At 61.1% G+C, this 17,982-nt stretch overlaps 6 protein-coding genes across 6 annotated transcripts; all 6 read left to right on the top strand.

Annotated features, from left to right (window-relative positions):
• Positions 1-496: 496 nt before the first annotated feature.
• On the top strand, positions 497-1,333 carry LDBPK_261300 (hypothetical protein, conserved; the record flags this gene model as incomplete). The annotated part of the gene is made up of 1 exon (XM_003861669.1): positions 497-1,333. One exon carries the CDS (start codon positions 497-499, stop codon positions 1,331-1,333), a length of 837 nt encoding a protein of 278 aa, XP_003861717.1.
• Positions 1,334-2,333: 1,000 nt separating this feature from the next.
• Positions 2,334-3,569, top strand: LDBPK_261310 (hypothetical protein, conserved; the record flags this gene model as incomplete). The annotated part of the gene is made up of 1 exon (XM_003861670.1): positions 2,334-3,569. One exon carries the CDS (start codon positions 2,334-2,336, stop codon positions 3,567-3,569), a length of 1,236 nt encoding a protein of 411 aa, XP_003861718.1.
• A 1,581-nt stretch (positions 3,570-5,150) lies between these two features.
• LDBPK_261320 (DNA ligase k alpha, putative) lies at positions 5,151-7,043 on the top strand (the record flags this gene model as incomplete). Its single annotated transcript, XM_003861671.1, has 1 exon — positions 5,151-7,043. One exon carries the CDS (start codon positions 5,151-5,153, stop codon positions 7,041-7,043), a length of 1,893 nt encoding a protein of 630 aa, XP_003861719.1.
• Positions 7,044-9,236: 2,193 nt separating this feature from the next.
• LDBPK_261330 (DNA ligase, putative) lies at positions 9,237-10,538 on the top strand (the record flags this gene model as incomplete). The annotated part of the gene is made up of 1 exon (XM_003861672.1): positions 9,237-10,538. The coding sequence occupies one exon, from the start codon at positions 9,237-9,239 to the stop codon at positions 10,536-10,538; it is 1,302 nt and encodes a 433-aa protein (XP_003861720.1).
• A 999-nt stretch (positions 10,539-11,537) lies between these two features.
• Positions 11,538-13,352, top strand: LDBPK_261340 (hypothetical protein, conserved; the record flags this gene model as incomplete). Its single annotated transcript, XM_003861673.1, has 1 exon — positions 11,538-13,352. The coding sequence occupies one exon, from the start codon at positions 11,538-11,540 to the stop codon at positions 13,350-13,352; it is 1,815 nt and encodes a 604-aa protein (XP_003861721.1).
• A 1,046-nt stretch (positions 13,353-14,398) lies between these two features.
• LDBPK_261350 (guanine nucleotide-binding protein-like protein) lies at positions 14,399-17,116 on the top strand (the record flags this gene model as incomplete). The annotated part of the gene is made up of 1 exon (XM_003861674.1): positions 14,399-17,116. One exon carries the CDS (start codon positions 14,399-14,401, stop codon positions 17,114-17,116), a length of 2,718 nt encoding a protein of 905 aa, XP_003861722.1.
• Between the last annotated feature and the right edge of the window lie 866 nt (positions 17,117-17,982).

A 17,982-nucleotide genomic window follows, 5' to 3' on the forward strand; every position in this document is an offset into this window, starting at 1 on the left:
GTGTCTGCGCTCACCGGAGTCACTGCTGTTTCTTTGTAGTACTGCATACAGTGCATGCTTCGAAGCGGGCGGGTCAGCGCCGCCGCCCCACCATCTCTTTCGGTTCCATCATAGCCACTGTGTCGTGCAGATGCAGCCCTTCGGTTCCTCTTTTGGGATGCGTGCGCTTCCCTTTGTTTTTGTTTTTCAGTGCCTCCCCCCCCCTGGCCGTGGCATGACGCGCGCACGAACAGGTGTACGCACGTGACTCATCGGATGCCAAGCGCGGGCCTCCTCCGCCTCCTCTATTTTCCAACCCGCCCCCTCGTCGTCACCCTTTCTACTGCGCACACGTCTTCACCACCACCCCCAAACGAAACAGAAGCCCACGAAGCGGGATAGGAACAAAGGAAAGAGAAGCACCGACACGGCGCACACGTAGCCGCGCATGCACAACGGTTTTGCACGGCACCCCTTCCCTCGCCTCCATCTCGGTTTCTCGCGCGCTCTCTCTCTGATGAAGTGCAGCGCGGCCCTTTGCCGCGTGGCATCGGCCGTCGCCGCCGCCGTCCCGAAGAGCTGCAGGAACACCCCGTACACGAAGAAGGACGAGGCATCCGCGACGCGTCCAATAAAGAACATCACGCCGAAGCTGGCCGACGCCAGCAATCAAAGCGTGCGCTGCGGCGGCGGTCGGTGCAGCAACTTCCTCGACGTCGCCCCTGTGCCGCCACCGGCGTCGGTCTTTCGCGCCGCTGCCGCCAACGGCTCCACGTTCATCGACCCCAGCTCCTCGGCGGTTGCCACCAGCTTCAACAACAACTGCCACATAAAATCTTTCCGCCAGCGCGTCTGCACCGCCACGGATGTGTCGATGCGGCCACTGCTGTTGCTACTCGATGATTCACAGGCACTGAACGCTATGGCCGCCAACGCCAGCATCGCCAGCGCTGCGGCGGCAGCCATGAAGAGTGGAAGGTCCAAGTACGGCGACGTGCTGGAGCAGCTGTCATGTCGCTGGGCGGCGAAGTTCTACGGCAAGGTCACGTATGGCCCGCGCAACTATCCATACCCGTCTTCGCGTTGGCTGGCTCGCCGCTTCCAGATGAAGAAGCATCGCATTCTCAAGCGCTTCCGCTTCCGCCGCTACAAACTCGCAGCCGTGGCGAATCTGCCCTTTGCCAAGATGATTCGTGTAGGGATGCTGCCGGAGCTGAAGAGCAGCAAGACAAAGAAGGGCGACACCGTGGACATGGGCCTGTCCTCGCAGCTGGTCAGCGCAGCGCGGTCGTCGGCTGGCGCGACCAAGACAAAGGGCAAGCGCACGCGTCCAAAGTCGAAGTACCAGGTGTGAAGCCGAGTTACACCACGGTGTGTGTGTGTGTGTGTGTGTGTGTGGGTGGGTGGGTGGGTGTGGGTGTGGGTGTGTGTGTCTATGTAGGGTCTTTTGTGGGGCGGCCAGCCGTCTGTGTGGCTCGCACTGCTGTCGCGGCCAGCTGTCCGTGTTCGCGGGGCGCGGAGCCTGTATATAAGCGCTTTGGGTGTACCGCGCCGTTTGCCTTTCTGCGGTAGTTGTCATTGTTCGCTCGCTCTTTCTCACGCCCGAGGTGCGTACGGTTGTGTGCGAGTGCCATGTCCAGCATGTTTGCTGGCTTGTCCACTGCGCAGAGGCGTCATGCATGAAGAGTTCCTCCCTCCGAATCCCCCCCCCCAACCTGCGTCTGTTCTTCTCTCTCGCCTCTGTGTAATCACACGTCCTGAAAAGGCAACAGAAACGAAAAACGAAGGATGCAGACATCCTGAACAGCCTCCATTCTTCTCGGCAGGCTGCAGCTCGTGCTTGCCGTCTCCGTTAGATGAGGTGAGCAAGCTGGAGCGCTTGGTTGTAGGTTGGTGGCAGCGTTCAGGTGCGGGTGGGTAAGAAGACGATCATCGCCCTCCCCCCACACACACACGCCTGCCTCATATCATCAGAAAAACTCCGTCACCGTCTCCGCTGTGCCTGAGCTCTTTGTCATGGCCAACTTGCGTGGCAGAGTTCGCGAAAAGAGAAGGCTTCATAGAATCCCGATGAGTGAACGCGCGCGAGACACATGCACCCCCTGCTTCACCTGGGCACGACAGCTACCACCATCTTCTGTCTCTGCACTCTTGCGCCCCTTCTCTCGCCCTCCACATTACCAGCTATCCTACGCCCTCTCTTTCTATCTTCGCTGCCTGCACGTTGTGCCGTCTTCTTCGACGTAGCCACGTTAGCCCGGGGGGGGTCAACGGAGCGCTGCGATGTTCGAGCCGCGTGCGTGTCTCTGATCCCCCTCTTGCTTCTTTGCTTTTCTTTATCAGTCAAGCCCATAATGATCGTGGTGCGCACCGCTGCTCGTCTCTCCGCCCGATGGCCGGCAGCGCTGCTGGCAGCCTCTCGTGGATTGCCTTCCTCGGGTGCGTGGGTGCCTTGCTGGAGTGCATTCTTTAATGAACTGCAGCTGCAAGAAGAGTCGCCCAGAGGCAGCACGGACAAGGCAGGCAACACGAAGTTTGACGCGGTGCCGGCGCCGCTGCTTAGGTCCATTGCTCAGCATTGGGTAGATGAAACGCTCCTTGCGGTAGCATCCGCCCGTCTCGCCGAGGTGTACCCGCCTGCGCACGCAAGCGTCTTGAAAGGGGTGTGCGAGGCTACAGTGACTCCGTCGGAAGGACTGGAGTCGCTGCTGGCCACGTGGAGTGCGCACATGCTGCTCTCCGTACTTCATACACCGCGCCAGCCATCGATCGCCGCACCATCACACAAGGTGCAGAGCTGCGCGTATGGGGCACCCGACACCGTCAGCGCAGCGCTGGCGGAATGTCTGGAAAAGGACGTAGCCCCTGTTCTCCGCTACCTGACCACGTTTGCAACACCACCGGTGTCCAAGCCTACGTCACATCAGCGCCATCACTTGGCTGCATCAACGCGCGTGTTACGGCATGCGCTGGTGCTGCTCCTCTACAGTTTTGTGACGACGTGGCGTGGGGCGCCGCCACGTGAATCGCCACCGACTCCGGGGGTGATCACGTTGACAGGAGAGGAGCGCGCCCTGGCACTGGAGATTTGCCGTTGCGTTGCCGCGCTCAATGAAAGCGGCACGGGTTCGGAGAGCATCGTAACAGGAGAAGGTCGTGGCAATGCCAGTGCACAAGCTCACTCGCGTGCTGCTCGTGCAGAGGCGACGGGCTCGCACGTCACCTCGCTGGAGGCGGTAACTGGGGCTCAGGTTGCGCTTGTAAAGGATGCCCTTGCGGGCATGCTGGCCCCTGATCACCACAGCGACGGCAGCGCGGCGAGCACTCCTGTTCACGCGAGAGACTCTGCAGCGGGTAATGGTCCTCTGTGGAGAGCTTGCAAGGCGTGGATCGCTGGTGCCGTCGGCACCGCAGAGGGTGCTAGTGCGGCCCCTCCGTCTTCACCCTTCGCCGGTATCACCGAGGCACGCAGAAAAGAAGAGGAGGCTGTCGACCTCGAGCGTGTAAACGATCAGCTCAACCAGATTGCCCGCGGCAGCGCCGTGAACGCAGCGTCTCGCCAGTGTGGGAACAGCGCTGCGATGCCCTGAATTCGCCATCCGTGCGTGTCTGCGTATGTGTGTAATTGTCTTTCCCCACAAGTAAAGAGAGAAGGAGAACGCTGCTCTGCCGCTTGGCAAAAAGGGCGCGCCTGCGCCCTTCACTCCACCCCCCCCTCCCGCCTTCGAGGGAGAGGCCAACCTTTAAAGGGGGACGAAGCCTGGGTGTGGGTGAGGGTGTGGGTGGAGGTGAGGGGGAGGAGACAACAGCTGGCAGGCCTCCGCGAACGGGGCATTCTAGAGAAGGAAAGGCAGCGTTTGGACTGTGACACGCTCGGTCGCCTTCCGCCCTTTACGGCACGAAAGCAGAGGAGAGCGTCCACAGCATATGAGGTCAACGCCGCCCATGTAGAGCGGGAGGAACTCCGGCGGTGGCTGCTGCCCTTGATGGGCTCCAAACCCTTCCCTCGCCCTCGCCCTCATCCCTCTGCCCTCCACTTCTTCTGCACGCTTTCTGCTCTTTTCTATCTCCTTTACGGTTCTCTCTCTCCCCCCTCTCGTCCGACTCTTTGCTGGCCCTCCCCCCCCCCCACACACGCACACGCGCAACCGCTTTAATCGCCTGCCATACTTGCATCCACGCGATATCCTTCACACAGGCACCGTCGCACTGCCCAGCCGCACGCGCACGTACCCATCGCTCCACCGGTACGCACACAGAAGCATTTCCAGACCCGCACACGCACGGGGCTCGTCCTTCTCCCTGTGCCCCTCCTCGCTTTCTCCTTTCTTCCACCCAGACGGAAAGCAAGGGGGTGAGGCCTGCGTAACCCACACGGAGGCGCGGAAGTGGGCAGACACACGAGCACAGACACACAGAGGTCCGAGAAACAGGCGTGTGCGGCCCTCCTGCTGCAAGAACAACGCGACGCAGACGGCACTGAAGGAGAAAAGGTGAGCACGTGGAAAAGGAAGAGAACACGCGGCTGCACTTGACTTTGGAAATTCCGCCGCAGTACAGAGACGCGAGAGAGACGTGCGGCAGCGGCGGCAGCACAGGTGCACGCTTGTTCGTGAGCACATTGTCAATGCATGTGGCAGATACCATCTGTGTCTCAGTGTATCTGATGGTGACCAGCGGCTGCAGGCGCGAACTCCAAAACCTCGCCGCCATCAAGCGCTTGCTTTTCCGCATGCCTGCCTCTTTCTCTCACACCTTCTGCGCTGTCTCTTGAGGAGCGTTACTTGAGCCCTTCAGTGTCCGAACTCGCGCATCGCTGCTGGCTACCTTCATCGCCACGGTTGCTGCGGCAGCGACGCGGGCTGTTGCTGCCTTGTGCCGGTTGGGCGACAGCTCGTTTTCTTCTTTCAGGTGTAGCTGCACACCTGCTCTCTTAGCCGGTTTGTAAACCGATACATAGGACGCACCTCCCCTGCCTAAGCACACACACACACACACACACACACACACACAGGGAGAGAAGAGGAGGAAGCGGCAGGAAACGGTAACACGGATCCGCTGGTGTTATTGCTTCTTATTTTGTTTGTTGCGCGCGCGACAGCTTCCTCGTTCACCCGAATATTTGACGCTTTACCCGCCGCACGACGCACATCAAGTCGAAAAAAAAAAAGATGAAGGCGACTGTGTTGCGACGGCCGGGCGGCAGCGGCTTAGTCGGGTATCCGACGCTGCTGCGGCTGCGGGCGGTGAAGCGGGTGGCAACGGCAAAGGTGAAAGGCACGGCGAGGAGCGGCAGGGCCAAAGAAGCGGCTGCGCCGACAGCGGGCAGCGGTCATGGCTCACACAAACTGTCCTTGGCGGAGTTTCACCCTGCCATCGCCCGCACATGGATCGCGGCGGCGTCGAACAAGATGCTGCAGCCGCAGCACGTCGCCCCTGATAGCCGCAAACTGGCGTGGTGGATTTGCCCGTCTTGCCACCATCAGCACAACAAGCGCATAGATCTTCACCTCGCCGCCGGGGGCGCGTGCCCCAAGTGTGAAGCAAAACCCACCTTGGCTGGCGGCGCGTCCGTGAAGAAGAGTGCGTCGAGTTCCCGTGGCGCCAGCAATCCCGCCTCGCCGTTGAGGAAGAAGCAGGCATCCGCTGCGTCAGCGCATGAGCCTGTCCCTGCCGCAGCAGCACTTCGCCATCGCTGCCGCCCCAACTCGACACTCGACACCATCGCCGCCCGGAACGCGAACCTCCTCAGCAAGAGCGTAGCCGACAATCAGTACCTTCGCGTGCAGGAGACGCGCAATCTGCTTCCGATGCTGGCAAAGAGCTACGATAAGGAACGTTGGAAAATCGCGCCTGCTGAGGTGCTGCAGGTGTCGCCGAAGCTGGACGGTATCCGCTGCGTCGCCGCGTACCGAATAGACACGAAGCAGGTGCTCTTCTTCAGCCGCTCCGGCACGCTCTTCGAGTGCTGTGATGACGCCATCGAGCCAGCGCTGCAGTACCTCTTCGAGAAGGACCCGACACTCGTTCTTGACGGCGAGCTGTACAACGACTCGATCAACCTAGCGCAGCTTAGCACTGCGTGTAAAACAGCAGGAAAAACAACCCCGCCGCCCCCCACGGCGGCATTGGCTGAGGCAGACCCGGTGTTGGCCTTTTACAACGCTCTCCTCGTTGCCGCATATGGAAAAAAGAAGCATAAGGGTGGCTGCGCCCCTGCCGCTGCTGTGCCACAGGCAGATGCGCCGACAGTGATCCGCTTCGATCAGCTCACGTCGGCGATCCGCACGACACGTCAGTGGCGCACCCCTGAAGTTGCGGCTCTGCAGCGCCAGCTGCAGTACCACGTCTTCGATGTCCTTTACAGCCGTGAGTTCCCCTACGGCCGAGGGTCGGCGGTTCCGTTCAGCGTCCGCTACGGCGTTCTTGAGCGACTGCTGGCATCCGCGACAGCTTACAATCTCGCGCATATTTCCCAGTACAATCCACTGGTGCTGCGGCGCGTGCCGAGCTATTCGTGCACCATCGATGCCGTTGACGCCGTGCTGCAAGCCGCCATACGGGTGGGCTACGAGGGCATCATGATCCGCCGTGAGTGCCAAGGCGCCACGACGGCTGCCGGCAAGGACGGCAGCGAAAAGGTGGAGTCGGCAACCAAGAAGATTAAGCGGTGCGCTGCATCCAGCGGAAGTAAAGCCGGCGCGGGGGCTGCGACGGCGAACAGTGACGGCGGGTACGGCTATGGGCAGCGCAGCAGCACGTTGCTGAAGTACAAGGTGATGCAGGATGCAGAGTACGTCATCGTAGGCGCGGTGGAAGGCTCCGGCAAGTGGAAGGGCTTTCTCGGCTCTTTCATCTGCGTGACACCAGACAAGAAGCACCGCTTCACCGTCACCCCAGCGAGCACTGATGCCGACAAGCGGCGGATGTGGCAGTCGTGGAAGACGGTTTACAAGGGGAAGGCGCTGACGGTGCAGTACCAGGAGATCACCGCAGACGGCGTACCGCGCTTCCCGGTGGGCAAGTGCGTTCGCGGCGCAGCTGATGGGCGTGATTGGCTGTAGTCGTTTTGGAACGAACGGGCGAAGGAGTGACGGAGGTCGAGGAGACTGCAGGGGCGGAGGACGTGCGCGATGTCGTGTTAACGTTCTGCACTCTCTCTCTCTTCCCCTTTTCCTCCCTTCGAGTTAGCGAAGACAAGGGCCCGCTCACACGCACGGTAGAGTCGTACGCGCACCCCGAGCATCGACACCTCCGTGTGTTGTTCTTGGTAATCCGGCTTAGACCCTCGACCATAGGTGCCCTGAGTCCTCTTGCCCTCTCGGCTGTCACCTCTGCCCTCTAGCCGCCCCGCGTCCTCGGAGACTCTTCGGAGACATCACCCCACCACCACACATCGGGTCCGATATCCCCCATCGCTGTAGCGCACGTCATCCTGGCCCACGACACTGGCCACCTTTACGCACCCCCTCCCCTTCCTCGATCATAGAGACGCACCCTCACTGCACCAACACCCTTCTAAATCTACGTGGGCGCCTTCCATCTCTTTCACTTGTGATTTGTCGCGGTCACATGGTTGTCGTCTTGCCCTTCCCCACCCCCTGTCGTTTCCCGCACACGCTGCCGGCTGCATCCGTTTTTGGTGCCGCATCTCTCTTTTTTTTTTTCGAGGTGCGCGTGGGTGCTGTGTTGCCGCCACCAACGCCACCTCCCACCCACCCCCCTCGCGTCACCGCCCCTCCTTCTGTCGTCGGCATGCCGATTGGCGTGCCGCTGCTCACCTCTCTTGTGGCGGATCCTTCACAGTGAATTTCTCAATTCGCAGGTCAATCGTGAGAGAGGGAGAGAAGTGGGGGATGGTTGGGCGAGGCGGTGATGTCAATGGTGGCGGTGGTGCGGTGAAGGCGCGAACGGCATGTGCGGTGCTGCCCCGCTGTTTTTTTTTTGTTTGTTTGTTTGGTCTGTTCTCTTCACCTCCTCCTTGTGTACCATTTTTCATCTCTCTTTTTTGTATCACTCGTCATCCTTCACTGTGTTTCCCTCCCTGCGTGTGTGCGAGCGTGCGTGGCACCGCCTAGACTGCAGCAGTCATTCGCCTCGTCTCTCTTGCTCGCCACGCTCGCAGCACGTTGCACCACGGGATCACATCATGCGAGTCTCTAGTCTTGTACCGCGAGATGCACCGCCCCTCTGCACCCACCTCCCTTTTTTCTTTCTTCGCGGCTCGCTGCTCGCCCTCACGCTTGAGTCTTCATACGGAGTGTAACCAGTAACGTCTGCCTGACTGTATGATGTCCCACCCACCCACTCCCACCCCTTCACTTTCAAGCTGGTGTGCGATGTGGCGCGAGTGTGAGAGAGACTGCTGCGACCGCATGTTCTTCGCGGAAGAGGTAACGGCGCCGCTCAACGGCCCCGTCGTCTTCTCGCTCCCTACTCCCTCCCCTTGCCTCTCCCCTCGTTCTCTCAAGTGCATTCGCTTGGAATCACGGAGGGTGTTGCTCACCCTCTGCCCACCACTGCGCCACCGCTCTCTCTCTTCTCTGTCCATCTTTTTTGTCTCCCCTTCGGGCTGCGGGCGGACAACGCGGTTGGACACACGCACGCACCTATGCGTGTATACGGCATTCCTCACGCTTAGTTGCCCGCTCACTTCACGTGCACCGGTAAAAGTTCCGCTAATTGGAGCCTACACCCTCTCCCCCTACACCCCCTCCTCTCTCGCCGTCATAGATACAAGCCCCCCTTCCACCCATCCACATCATACATACACACTCACACGCACGCGCGCACACGCTACTTCCACGTGCGTGACCAACACATCCCCCGAGGCCCCGCCACCACCACTTCGCACTCACACACATACACACACATATACATATTACGTAGCGAGAGAAAAGCAGACGCGCACCCCCTCCTCCCGTGTACATTGGCCTCCACACCGCAGGCGCTCTAGAGCAAGGGGCTCTCGACCGCGTATCGGGTGCTGCATGCTCCGCACAAAGGGCGAAGGTATGGAAGCACACGCAGCGTAGCGGCTACCCGTGCAGACAGACACGACCCACCACATAATAATGTTTCGTCGTGGCTTTCCGCTGCTCTCGACGCTGCCACCAGACACAAGTAAGCTCTTTGGCGCTAGCCGTCGTCGTACACCGCAGCAGCAGCGCGTCTACAACCAACTGAAAACGACATCTATTCAGGCTGCGTTCCCTCACATCGCCGCCTGCTGGGTGGGGCCGTGCTGGGGCACCGTTATGCAGACGCCGAGCAATGTATCACCCGTGTGCATGAAGATGGCGGTGTGGCGCTGCTCTCACTGCTTGCAGGAGTTCGAGATGGTAGTGGGGCACTTTATTGATGGAGGCGGCGTGTGCCCGCATTGCCATAGTCCGCAGAAGAAGCTGGACAACGTGACGGTGCGCAACGCGCAAGGGGAACTGGTGACCAAGAAGCCCCAATACGTGAAGGCGCCGCGCATGATTCACTCGAACTACCGTAGCGTGCTCTTCGCCAATCCCCACTGGGAGTCGCTGAACATTCAGCCCATGCTTGCGCAGCGCTGGGAGCTTGTGGCGGACGAGCTCATGAAGAGCAGCAACGGCGAGAGCGGCACCGCTTCCGACAAGCATCTGCTCCTCGCCTCCCCCAAGATCGATGGCATCCGCTGCATGATTGGGTACAACGAGAAGCTTCGCGAGGTACAGTTCTTCTCTCGTGGCGGCATCGTCCTCGAGTGCTGCCACGGCCTCGTCCCGCAGCTGCTGCCGCTCTTTGAGAAGGACCCGACGCTCATGCTAGACGGCGAGCTCTTTGCGCCCGAGTGCAACTTCGAGCAGCTCAACGGGCTTGTACGTCGACTCAACAAGAAGTCCGACCCAAAAATTATGGAGGCGCAGGCGCGCCTGCTAGAGTACTTCGCGTTCGACATCATGTACAGTGCGCAGCTCTCGTCCGTATCGGCTCCTTTCGACGAGCGCTACATGCTGCTCAAGAAGCTCATCCCCGTGTGCGGCGCGAAGCGGATTAGCAACTACGTTCACGACGACACGCGGAAGAAGGTGATCCGCGCTACGCACGGCGGTGTGGCGACAGCGGCAGCGGCAAACGGTCAGGCCGTGAAGATCTACCATGTACCTGCCGCGCAGGTGCACCCGAGCGACATGGAGGACGTGCTGAACGAGGCGTGCTCGCAGGGGTTTGAGGGCGTCATGATCCGCCTTCCCAAGTTCCCCTACGAGCACGGCAAGCGCAGCTTCGGGCTGCTCAAGTACAAGCAGATGCACGACGCTGAGTTTAAGATTGTCGGCTTCGTGCCCGGTGAAGGCAAGTTCAAGAGCGCTCTTGGCGCCTTCGTCTGCACAACCAAGGACGGCAAACACTTCAACACGCCACCCAAGGTCTCCTGCAAGCACCGCATCGAGCTGTGGGAGCACCGTAGGGAGTATCTAGGCAAGTACCTGACGGTGCAGTATCAAGAGCTCTCCTCGCAGAACGTGCCGCGCTTCCCTATCGCCAAGGCCATTCGCGGTAGTGAGGATAAGCGAGATTGGCTGTGAAGAGAAAACAGCTCAGAGAGAGAGACATGCACGCGGGGGTGCTCCATGCAAAACGAAGAAGCACGAGGCACCACCTACGAGATGCTTGGAGAGATGGACTGAAGGCAGCCCTCTGCATTCGTGGGCAGGCGCCCTGTTCTCCGCCCTCCACCACAGTGGCCACCGCCACCTCTCCCGCCATGGCGTGCTCGCGTTTGGTGGTGATGCGGGTCCGTTTTTTTTTTTGTGTGTGTGTGTGTGTGTTTCTTCGGAGGGGCGGGTGGCTGCCGTGCGCATGCACGGGCATCCTCCGTTTTCATAGAACCTCAATAGTAGCAGCCCCTCAAACATACGCGCACCCTCCCTCCCCCACCCCAATCCACCCCGCCCGACTCTCTCTCCCTTTTTCGCCGTCACTACTGTTCGCTGTGGCTCCGTGCTCATGTTGCGCATGTGCGTGCGCGCCACACTCCCTTTCGACTGCGGCGCCGCGACCGCAGCCGTAACGAAGAATCAAAGCGAGGCGAGTGATGAGCACTCTGCAGAGAGCACGCAACCGTGAAGGTGAGAGGGCGCGCATGGGGCTCTGGCGAGGTCAGCTGCCCCCACGGCGAGCACGTGCGCCTCGCGTTGTCTTTGCTTCTTCTGCGTATCCTTTCCTGCCATGCATGACCCACTGCGGGGTGGAGCGTCGACACCTCTCTGGAGAGAGAGAGATCTGCGGTGCCCAGCTAGATGAAGATGCTATGGCATATGCGTGCAATGTGAGTGTCTGTGCCTCAGCTGCATCTGTGTGGCAGCGGCGAGCTCAAGGTGCTCCTCTAGTTCCCGCATCGCCTCCTCCTCGAAAACCGGCGTTGCAGTGCGTCCCCTCCCGCGTGCACACACACGCCCTCTTTTCCCTCTCTGCTTCGCCGCCGCACACCCCTCTCGCTCGCTCTGCGCTGCTGTGGCCAAGACATACACGTACACACATAGCGCTCAGTGCACCCAACCAACCCTCTTATCGCCCCTTCCATAATGTGGCGCAGCCTCTATCGGCGTGCGCCCGTTCCTAATGATGTCACTGGCCTCCGAGGCGTAGCCGATCGCGCTGCCCACGGGTGGCAGAGAAGAACGGCGGCTGTCACTGGCTTGCTAACTACGCAGTCGTCGTCGCGCAGCCATCTTGGTGCACGTCTCCTGTCGTCATCGGCATCGTCGCTTCGTGCGAACCCTCGCAGATGCATCGGTGCGCCAGGCTCGGCGCCGCACCCCTGCAGCGCCGCTCGCCATCTTTCGTACGTCACGAATGCGGCGAACTTTGAAGCAGAGGTGCTGCAGTCGCAGCAAGCCATCTGCCTCATCTACTACATACCGAATAGAAACTGCTCCGCGTACCTGAAAGCTGCCGAGAAGCTGGTGGATTCGATCAACGCTCAGGCAACAGGGCTGGACGCAGCAGCGTCGACGAGCGGCAGCGGTGGCGGCGCAGCGGAGGTGTCACTGTCAGAGCTAACCGTGGAGGTGAACGGCACGCAGGTGTCAGAAACCGCTGAGGGCGACGCAGCTCCGTCCACGTTGTCGCCAGCTTCATCTGCTGCGCCAACCCAGCGGCCAAACAAGATGGAGTGGTTGAAGCTCTGCACGATCAACGCGGACGAGAACCGCAATTTAGCCTCCGCCTTCTCGGTGGAGCGCGCGAGGCTGCCGATTACATACTTCGTGATGCAAGGCACCATTGTCGATAAGGTCGTGGGCCACGTCGCTGAGGCGCGACTGAGCAGCATCCTCATCAAGTTCCTCGAGCACTACCAGAAGGAAATGAACGTGGATCTTCTCGCACGACAGAACAAGTCGAGCAGGACGGGCGGCGCCAGTGCCAGCCCGCTCCCCTCCGCCGCCACAGCAGACCTTCTCAGTGGCGCCTCGACGGCGTTCTTGCAGGAGAAGATCATGAACGCCCTAGTAGGTGCGGACATGATCCAGCTGCCCGAGGAAGCCGAGAAACTCGACGGTCTGCGACGCACGTTGCAGGAAGCAAAGAAAAAGGCGCACGCAGAGCTGCAGGAGTTGCACAAGCAGCTGGGCATGGACGTGCGCCGCCTCAGCGACGCTGAGATGCAGGCCTACTACTTTAAAGCCCCGCAGTTCTACGCACTCGGTCGGCTTTGTGCGCTCGAGGCGCTTTACCTTGCGCGGTCGCACGCGACGCTCGGCGATGTGGCGCGCGTCAACGTGGACTGGGCCCGTCATGCAGTGCGCAAAGACTTTGAGGCCATTCAAGGCGACCTCGTGCTGCGGCGGGTGCTGGCCTTGGTGGATGCGAACCTGGTTCGTGGTGAGCTGCGCACAGCGGCGGTGCTGGCGGCGCAGGATGCGAACCGGCTCTGCAGCGTCCTAGCCGCGATGGACACCGACGATGTGCGCGGTGCGCAGCATCGCAACACCCTAAAGGAGATGGAGGCGCTTATCGCGGGGCAGAGCCAGTACTGCCTGGACATGCTGCGCATCATCGACAACATCGACAGCCGAGCACTCGATGGCAGCGCGTTCCCATCTGCGATCGTAGATCAGCTGTTTGAGCTGCTGAAGAGCAATCTGAAGCTGAGTCGGACGCATCTCTCGCAGTCATCGCGGACTGCAGAGGCCGATGCGCCGGACGCCGGAGGCGCCGAAGAGAGCATGAAGGTTTTCATGGACGGCAAGGCGATCGATACGACGGCGAAGCGGGTACTGATGGCGAAGGCACGAGTGCCGCAAGTTCGAACGTTGATCATGTCCCTTCTCCAGCTCTATCCGACGGATCCGAAGAGCCAAGACGCGCGGTCACGATTGGCTTCCCTCCTTTATTGAGGAGAGAGACGCTGCCGTCGCGGGTGGCGAGAGAATCAGTGCGCCCTCACAAGTGTCACGGCCCGCCGCGTTGAAGTTCGTCGGAGTGCAGATCTACAAAGGGGAGGGGGCGCCTACGTCGTTCGCTCCGACCGTGACGAGACAGCTCTTGCAGAGACTCTCTCCTCTCTCGCCCTCGCTACCCCTTCCCCTACCACCGCCACCACCATCCCTTCAGCCCCGCGGCGGGCAGGGCATAAACCGGACGAAGAAAAGCGGATGCACGCAAGGCCCCCTCTCAACCACGTCTGTCTATCCCTCCGTCGCCCTCTCCCTCTCCCTGGGGAGGGCGTGGGTTGGTGTAGGCTTGTGTGGGAGGGAGTGGGAGGCGGTAGTTATCAAGTTTCTCGGGGAATCGGGACAGTCGCAGCGGCGTCGTTGCTTCTCTTCGGTCTGTCTCCTTGACTTCGTTAGGCGCACGCGGTTGAAGATGTTCTTCGACGTGCCTGTGTGTGTGTCTGCGTAGGGGCACGTCACGCACGCTGCCGTCGTCCTTGTCGCCGACGTTTTGCTTCTTTCCCGTGTGAGTACTTCACAGCTGACCCCCACCCCCGCTCTCGAGTCTGAAGTATCGCGTCGCACCCCAATGTCCAAACCCCTCAGTCCGCCCTCCACACGCGAAGCGATAAAGAAAAAAGACAACGGATGCATGGATCACAGAGCGCACGCGCACCAAAAGGCGGTGCATGGGCACTGTCGTGTACGTGCCGCGTTGGCACGACCCAGCCCATCGCTTGCATGCTAGCTCTCCCTCCCTCTCCCCTCTGCCTGCCATTACTCAGACACGGACTCTCTCTCTCATCGTGACACGTATGTGCGTATTCCAGCGCTGATCATTTCTCGAGGCCCGAGAGGCACTCGGAGCTGTCAAGGAGAAGGCCGCGACACAACGGAAGCACGGGCGCGAGCAAGTCGGCTTCGCCGGAAGAGCACAAGGCGAGCAGTGAGAAAAAGAGAAGGACACACCCCAAGCAGCTTCTCGCTCACTGGCACACACACGCGTTGCAATGCCGCCGTTCAGTGGCAAGAAGAAGAAGGAGCAGCTGCAGGCGAAGCGGCAGCGCAAGCGGGATGAAGAGGAGCGCTCAAAGGTGCGCGACCGAGAGCGGGAGAAGCTGCGCGAGGAGCTCATGGAGCGCGGCGAGGATGCTTCCGAGGCAGTCCTCGACTCTCTCCTGCGCGAGCGAGCGAATCTGCAGCACTCAGCGCGTGGACGCCGCTCGCGGCGGCGCGAAAAAGAGAACGCCGCCGCGCATCGAAAAGCTGTCGGCGGTGACGACGAGGACGACGAATCTGGCAGCGGTGCATCATCGGATGGCTCGAACCGCGAAGGTGGAGGCAAGCTGCGGCGCAGCGCACCGTCGACCATGATGTACAGCGCAGACCGTCAGCATGGTGTGCGCAGCATCTTCGTCAAAGAATCTGCCGCCGTCATTGCCGCCCGCAAGCAGCTGAGCTATCAACCGATTCCGTGCCGCACAACGATGCCGCCAACAGGCATCCCGTTCGGAGAGTGGTTCACCTTTCCATCCTCTGCGTCCTCAGCCGCGGCAGTGGTGTCGGCAGGCACGAACTCCAAGCGTGGCGGCGCTTGGGACGGCGGAGATGGTGCGCCAATGTGCGCGGAGGAGAAGCTCGCCCTCATCGCGGCGGAGCAGCGGCGCCGCATGGAGCGCCCGTTGGTGGCGTCGGCCGGGGACGCGCTCGGCGGCGTGAGTAGCAGCACATTCTTCCCGTTCGCGGTGGAACTGCCCTCGCGAGGCTGGCACGTCGGAGCGGAAGGCAGCGCAGTGGTGGCAGATGCAAGCATAATCATGGCCGGTGCTGGTGATGCTTCAACCCAACTGCAGTCGGACCGGCCGAGAGCGGCAGATCCTCAAGCAGCTGGAGGCGACTCCGCCACCCCGGCGTCAGAAGACGGGCAAGAGGAGGTGGCGTGCGCGGGTCAACGCAGCTCTAGCCATAATGAGGCAAGTGGAGCAGACAGCAACGATGTCGGCGCTTCCGCAGTCCGCACAGGCGCCGCTGCCGCGAAGGGCCATAATCAAGGCGACGCGCAGTACATCAGAAGCATCGAGAAGAAGCGGTTTTCCCTCTACACGGACTGTGTGGACGCTTACCCCTTTCCTGCGGCGCTCGTGGGCCTGGAGGTGAGCTCCTACGAACGGAACGTGGAGGTGTGGCAGCAGCTGTGGCGCACTGTGGAGCTGAGTGACATCCTTGTCGTGGTGGCCGATGCGCGGTACCCCATCATACACGCCCACCTCGGTCTTCTCACCTACATAACGAAGGAGCAGCGCAAGCCGTGCGTGTTTGTGCTGAACAAGGAAGACCTCGTGCCAGCCTCCACGCTCCGGCGCTGGCAGCGGTTCCTGTTTCATTACTTGGATGACTTGGGCTTCTCCGTGGAGCCGCCAGATGCAGCGGAGCAACCGGAAGAGAAGGATACCGAGTGGTGCAACAGCGACGGTATTGGTCAAGGGGGCTCCGCTAGTGGGCGCATTGTACTGCGCACCTTCACCGCTAACCCGCGTCCTGAAACGGCAGGGCAACGCGACGGTGATGTGGACGTGACACGGCGGCAGAAGAACCGCAAGAAGGCGAACGAGCACATGTACGAGAAGCTGCGCACTGGCCGGCTAAGCGTGGCGAAGCACCTTGGCGGTGATCAGCGCGGCGCAGCAGATGGCAACGACGACGACGAGAGCGAAGAGGATGACGACCTCCGTTACGACACCACGGAGATGTTTGTGGGAATGATGGCCGCTCAGCACGCGCTTCAGCAGGACCGCCGCGCCTACAAGGAGCTCGAGGTGGTAGCTGGCAAGATCACCGAGCTGTTGGCGACATGTCGCCGCTTGGGCACCGCCGCGCGTGCCACGGCGCACGGAGTGAATACCGCAGCGGTGGAGCGGTCCGATGCGGCCCCGTCGTCCTCACCGGCGTACGCGACGTCGTCGCTGCCGTGTGCGGCGCTGCGTGCCGCACACAAGCACAAGAAAGCGCAGAAGAGAAATGCGGCTCGTCGCGGCGGCGGAGGCGGTGGGGGTGGTGGCATGTGCGGTACTCTAGCTGGTGACGACTCCGGAAGCGCGAACAGCGACGACGCTGTGGAGGACCGGGCGCCAGACAGCCCCTCGTACCTTCACATAGGCTTCATTGGCCACCCCAACGTCGGCAAATCATCCCTGCTCAACTGCATTCGCGGCACGAAGGTGGTCTCGGTGAGTGCCACACCAGGCCACACGAAGCATATGCAGACAATCCCAGTGCCGAGCGAGCACTTGACGTTGGTGGATAGCCCCGGTCTGGCCCTCCCCGTCTTCGGCGTGCCGCGTCCGCTGCAGGCTGTCCTTGGGACGCACCAGATCGCCCAGACACGCGACCCGCAGACAAGCATCAGCTACCTGGCGGCGTACCTACCAATCGAGAAGGCGTACGGACTGCAGCGACCCGAGCATGCGCTGCCGGAGGTTGGCTGGAGTTCTTACGAGCTGTGTGAGGCCTACGCAAAGAAACGCGGCCTCTTCGTGAAGCATGGCAAGGGTGCCCTCGACGTCCACCGTGCGGCCATCGCCCTTCTTCAGGAGGCCTACGAGGGGCGGCTTGCCCTCTTCTATGCACCACCAGAGTTGAACCTTCTGCAGTCCGCTTGGTATCGCGAGCGTATTCGCCCGCACCTCCTGTTGTCGGTGTTCAAACCCGTTTTTCTCGCCAGCACGTAGCAGCCGTGAGAGGAAAAGCCAATGAAAAAGGGGGCCGGCAACTCGTGTTGTCGGCGTGATTTTCCGCCTTCCGTTCCCACCGTGTATGTGTGTGGGGTGGGTGTCACTGCCCACTCTTGTTCGCTTGCCCCGCCCGCATGGTCCTTGTCGAAACGCCCCTCGTACATGCACACACGCACACGCACATCAGCGTGCCCGTTCTTTCTCCCTCTGTGTATGTGGGTCTCTCCCCTCCCCTCCCTCCTCTTTTACCCTTTCCGGGTGTGTCGGTGGGTGGGGTCTCTTTCCATGAACGCGCGAGCAGGCAGCTGCACCGCAGCTGTTTAAGCATGAATCATGACAGCCGAGAAACAAGCGTAGTCGCAATCCCTTCCCTCTCCTGTCGGTCTTCCCGGACGACGCTGTCTCGTGTGAGGCCTCCTAACTACACACACACCCATCCCCTCTCCGTTGCTCGGCACGTGTGTGCGCGCGCGAGAGAGAGAAGGGTGGGAGCGTGAGGACTCTGTCGCTCATCCGCCTCCTGCTGAACGCGCGCCGCTCGATATCGCCTCCGCCCCCTCCCCCTCCCCTCACCTGCTCTCTCCATGCGCCGTGCCCCACCGCCTCTTCCTCTTCCTAGCCTCCGTCCTCCAACTTCCGTCTTCTTTTGTCGTTTTGCGTCCGACTCGCGCCTGTGCGCATGCGTGTGTGTGTGTGTGTGTGTGTCGGTCGGTCGGTCGGCATTCTCTTCCCTACCGCACCCCCGCGTGCGCTGTACCTGTCGCGCCATCATTCAAGTCACCAGCATCGCCATCATCGTTGCCCGATTCACTGTGTTTTTTTTTTTTTTTCGTTTTGGTTGCTGTTGCTGATTTGGTATCCCT

This window comes from Leishmania donovani, chromosome 26 (assembly GCF_000227135.1).
Source record: "Leishmania donovani BPK282A1 complete genome, chromosome 26".
NCBI lineage: Eukaryota > Euglenozoa > Kinetoplastea > Trypanosomatida > Trypanosomatidae > Leishmania > Leishmania donovani.